General features: G+C 38.7%; 1 protein-coding gene across 5 annotated transcripts in view; it reads left to right on the top strand.

Moving 5' to 3' along the window:
• Positions 1 to 5,000, top strand: part of LOC123511250 (peripheral plasma membrane protein CASK-like) — a 657,311-nt gene that overhangs the window by 380,953 nt on the left and 271,358 nt on the right. For 4 of the 5 annotated variants that reach the window (XM_045266965.1, XM_045266964.1, XM_045266963.1 and 1 more), the window contains one exon: positions 2,678 to 2,704. The exons of the other annotated variant lie outside the window; for it this stretch is intronic. In XM_045266965.1, the coding sequence (XP_045122900.1) occupies positions 2,678 to 2,704 (27 nt within the window). The remainder of the gene's footprint in view (positions 1 to 2,677; positions 2,705 to 5,000) is intronic. 5 annotated transcript variants of the gene reach the window in all.

The raw sequence follows: 5,000 nt of genomic DNA, 5'->3' as shown, positions 1-5,000 counted from the left end.
TATTTCAATCCTCACATAAAGTTTCTGAAGCTGTATAAGATTGCCAGATAGTAACCACAATAAATATGAAAACGCGTCATGGTACTGAAGGGATTAAGAAAACAACGAAAAAAAAATTACCAGACTTGTTGGCAGTCATGAAGTTTTTCGATATAGGCTACATTAATATTAAATAAGAAACGTTGAAATAAGAAATGTTAGTGAGGGAGGAAGTTTATAAAGGAGTATGCACCGTCTGCGTTATGACTGAGTGTGAGTGAGCTAAAAATAAGACCTGAATGCAGATGAATGAAGGTCCGCCACTGGGCAGGACAGGGCACAACAGGAGGGAAGAGGGAAGGAGGGAGGGAGTGAATGAATGAGTGAACGTGATGAATAGTGAAAGAACAGAGAACTGACGTCAGCAGCAGTGACCTAAAACGTGTGTACAAAGCCATGTTGCCTCATTAACACACACACACACACACACACACACACACACACACACACACACACACACACACACACACACACACACACACACACACACACACACACACACACACACACACACATATAAAGATGGATAGAGTCAGAAGTACTTGAGAGAGAGAGAGAGAGAGAGAGAGAGAGAGAGAGAGAGAGAGAGAGAGAGAGAGAGAGAGAATTAAGATGCGTCGTCTTACAAAGATTTAATTAAGAGAGGAAAGTTTTGATCGGTACATGTTTCAAGTGGTTTGGTTAAGTTTCCCTTAAGAGTTTCCGATATCGAGTTTTTTGCTTATTATATTTCACCAGACGTTCATCTCTTTATTGACATTTTATTTTTATTTTTTAAAAGAGAATAGCTAAGAGAATTTCGAAATATTTCAGTTTTCGTATAGCTTGTTTCCAATGCTACTTCCTTTTTTTGGTGTCTTTTGCTTCTCCTCCTCCTCCTCCTCCTCCTCCTCCACCACTTCGGTAACTTCCTCGTTTAACCCTGTTAGACCCCTGAGAAGGCAACGGTCGTAATATTTCGGCATGAAAAAGCGAGGTACTCTGATGGTTTCTGGACCGTGATGATGTAGGGGGAAGGCATGATGGGGGCGGCAGGACAGGGGACGAGGGAGGGCCAAGGCAGAGTGGAGGCATGGGGAGAGGTGAAGATATGAAGGTTACAGGGGGAACAGAAAACGGATGAAACGGTGTGTTATGATGTGGTTTAGGGAAGGGATAGAGAAGGGGGACGGGAAATAGAGGAACTGAAGGTTAAGAGTCAATAATTTGTATGATGTGAACTCCTGTGTATGGATCTTTTATTTGTTGTTGGTGGTGTTCTTGTTTACCGTCTATTTCTTATGCCCTCCATTTTTTCTTCCATTACATTCTTCTAAGTCCTTTTTTTCGATGGGGTTAATGTCAATACACAAACACAAACACACACACACACACACACACACACACACACACACACACACACACTTTCATCTTCCTCTGTCTCCGTCTTTCTCCTTGTGAACAAAGGAATAGGTACAATAGGTCGATTAAATTCTGTGTTTGTTTGTTTATTGTGTGTGTGTGTGTGTGTGTGTGTGTGTGTGTGTGTGTGTGTGTGTGTGTGTGTGTGAGTTTGTCTGTCTAGTAGTAGTAGTAGTAGTAGTAGTAGTAGTAGTAGTAGTAGTAGTAATGGTAGTAGTAATTGTAGTAGTAGTAGTAGCAGCAGTAGCGGTGGTGGTAGCAAAAAAAAAAAACTCAGTGATTTTGTTTCTATCCTGCCAGTAATTCACTTTAATTAGAGTGTCGTTCATTTTATAGGCTTAGTGAATAGTTAATGTAATTTTCCTCGTGACTTACATAGTAGACTATTTTTTTCCTTGGTATGGAGCGGAAGGATTGTTGTTAAGACTTGTTTTGATGTAATGTAATAGTTTTGCCGGCGACTTTATGTTTGTTTCCTTTATTTGTCTTTTCTTCCTCCAAATTGTTTTTTTTTTTCAATTGTTATTCGTTATTCTATTCATTATATTCTGGTATCTTTCATCTACCGCAAATTTACTATTTTTTATTGTCAATTATTCCCTGGGAAATCGTTTTTGTTGATGAAAGAAAAAAAGAAAAACATACCGTAGCAGTGTAAGCAATTAAGATGTATTGTACTCAAGTTGCTCAGGTGTGAGTGTGCCTTGAAAGAGTTCTCCTTACTAAACTATTGGAAACCTTTAACGCTAAACCAACACTTCCCTTCCTGAATCTTTGTAATAGATGTGAGTAAGTCTGCAATAATTTGTCTTATTTTCTCTCAGCCTTTAGGCGTGTATAGAAGTTCGATAAAGAAGATGCAGGGAATGATTTAGTTTAGTTTTAAGGAGGAAAGTGACTTATGCTCACCAACCTTGAGTCGTGTTCAGGTGGAGGGAGTGACAGTGGGAAAGAAACCCAGCGTTATTCATAATGCTTCGTGAATGTGATAAATTTTGACATTCCTCATTCACTCCTAAGTAATTAACTACCTGTCCTTTTTCTTTCCTACCCTTCACTGATGCTTGAGATAATAAAGGTATAGGATGCTTCTGTGCTTATTGTCACTATTATTATTGTTATTATTATTATTATTATTATTATTATTATTATTATTATTATTATTATTATTATTGTTTAGGCAGACTTTGATGTTCCTCCCCCCACAACTAAGTGTACCCTCCCTCTCTCCCCTTAGGTACTCCATCACATCCAAACCCAACAGGTAATTGATTGATTGCTCACCTATGACTTTTTCAATTAGGTTATTAGGGCTTAGGTAGTGACCAAACATTAATAAATAAGTGTATAGATGTAAGAGTAGTGAGGTGTGTGTTCTGTATGTGTGTATGTCTTTGTCTATGTACGTTTTTACTCTGCCACCTCCCGATAAGCGATTTTTCTTGGTATATGATTTTTGGGGAGGGATTTTTTTTTAATAAGCTGAAAGTGAAAAGAATTCTGGTGTGATTTTTCGTACCGTGTGTGTGTGTGTGTGTGTGTGTGTGTGTGTGTGTGTGTGTGTGTGTGTGAGTGTGAGTGTGAGTGTGAGCCATCCTTCACCTGAGTGCATCTTAGTAATGAGCAGTCAGGCAGGCTTGGCAGGTTGCCCTTAGGTGTGTCTGTGTTAGGGTGACGTGCAACGCTCTGTTCGGAACCCGGCGAGGTCCTCCTGTGTGTTCGGCGTGGTGGATGTTTCGGCCACGGCAGCACAGGTGAGGGTGAGGGCGAGGTGGAAGAAGAGGAGGAAGAGGAAGAGGAGGAGGAGGAGGAGGAGGAGGAGGAGGAGGAGGAGGAGGAGGAGGAGGAGGAGGAGGAGGAGGAGGAGGAGGAGGAGGAGGAGGAGGAGGATGTGTGATGGTGTTGTGCTGAATTGCTGCTTGTTCAGATGTATTTGTTTGTCTTTGCACTCTCGCTTTTAACATTTTTGGCCAGCTTTATATATATATTTTTTTTTTCCCGCCATTTTCGTGTTTTGCGCTTTGAATTTGTTTGGTGCCATTTTTTTCCAGGAGCGGCGTTGGCTTGATTCGAATTTCAAGGATTTTTACATTTCTTAATTTTTTTGTTTGTTCATTTGATAACAATACGCATCGTTCTTTATGTGCTGTTATTTATTATTGTGTATTTATCTCATTATCTTGTGTGGCTTCGTGATTTCATTCTACAGTATTTCTTCAGCTTGCCGCTTGTACTAGTATTAATCGATTTATATTGCCTTTTGTCTGCTTGCTATTAATTCAAGTCTTTCATGCCGCTATTGCTTCTGCTGATGTGTTGTGTTCTTATAGTTATTGAATGTATATATATCCATATGTTGGGTTTTCTTCAATCTGATGCTGTTTTTAATGAGATCACATTACAGAAAATAGTTTCTCATTTTACAACCAAGTACAAACCATCGTCTGCAATTCAAGCCCTTACCTGTATTTTAAGATTTTTTGCACAACACACACACACACACACACACACACACACACACACACACACACACACACACACACACACACACACACACACACACACACACACACACACACACACACACACACACACACACACACACACACACACACACACACACACACACACACACACACACACACACACACACACACACACACACACACAAACACACACAGGAGCCAGCAATATTTCTTAAACTTTTTGTTTTCTGTCTTTATTGGTTTGTTTTTGCTTTTTTATATATATATTTTTTTTCAGCAAAAGAGTCTTCCAGTCTTCCCTTTGAGGTGCAAAAGTTATATGAAATGTAATATCTTTGCCTTTTCTATTTTTCCTTCACATTTTTCTGAACTTGTTTTTTCAAAAATTTTATTGGTGTCCATTTTTATTATTAAAACGCTGTAGTCCCTTGTAACTTCCATGTCCTTCCTTTTCATTATTTTTGTAACTTATGTATTCATATTTCATGCCTCGGGATTCATCATAAGAGAGAGAGAGAGAGAGAGAGAGAGAGAGAGAGAGAGAGATAATATATTTCATGTTGTCAAGTTATGTTGCAGCGAAAATTCAACACGTGAAGAAGACAACAGAAAAATCATTGGCCTCCTAAGTAAGTCATAATGAACTGTATTATTAGTCCATTTATTTCGTGTTTCTTACTGTGAATCTTATTTCTGTGTCATCTCTGTCAGTTTGGCTGGTAATCTTGTTGTCGTTGTCGTCGTCGGTGTTGTTGTTGTTATTGTTGTTGTCTTTCTAGTTGACGGTGCTTCAATTTTTCCTTTTCAAATTTTCCTTATTTATATCTTTTTTCATATACTTTTTATGCACGTATCTTTCTCAACATTTTGTCTTGTTCTTGTTTATTTTCATATATTCATCTTTTTTTTTTATTTATCTTAATATATCCATCAAGGAATTTTATTTTGGTTTATCATTGAAGACAAATTTCCTATAAAAGAATCTCTCTCTCTCTCTCTCTCTCTCTCTCTCTCTCTCTCTCTCTCTCTCTCTCTCTCTCTCTCTCTCTCTCTCTCTCTCTCTCTCTCTCTCTC

The sequence above is a fragment of the Portunus trituberculatus genome, chromosome 31 (genome assembly GCF_017591435.1).
Source record: "Portunus trituberculatus isolate SZX2019 chromosome 31, ASM1759143v1, whole genome shotgun sequence".
Lineage (NCBI taxonomy): Eukaryota > Metazoa > Arthropoda > Malacostraca > Decapoda > Portunidae > Portunus > Portunus trituberculatus.
This window is presented reverse-complemented; position numbering and strand designations above follow the sequence as displayed.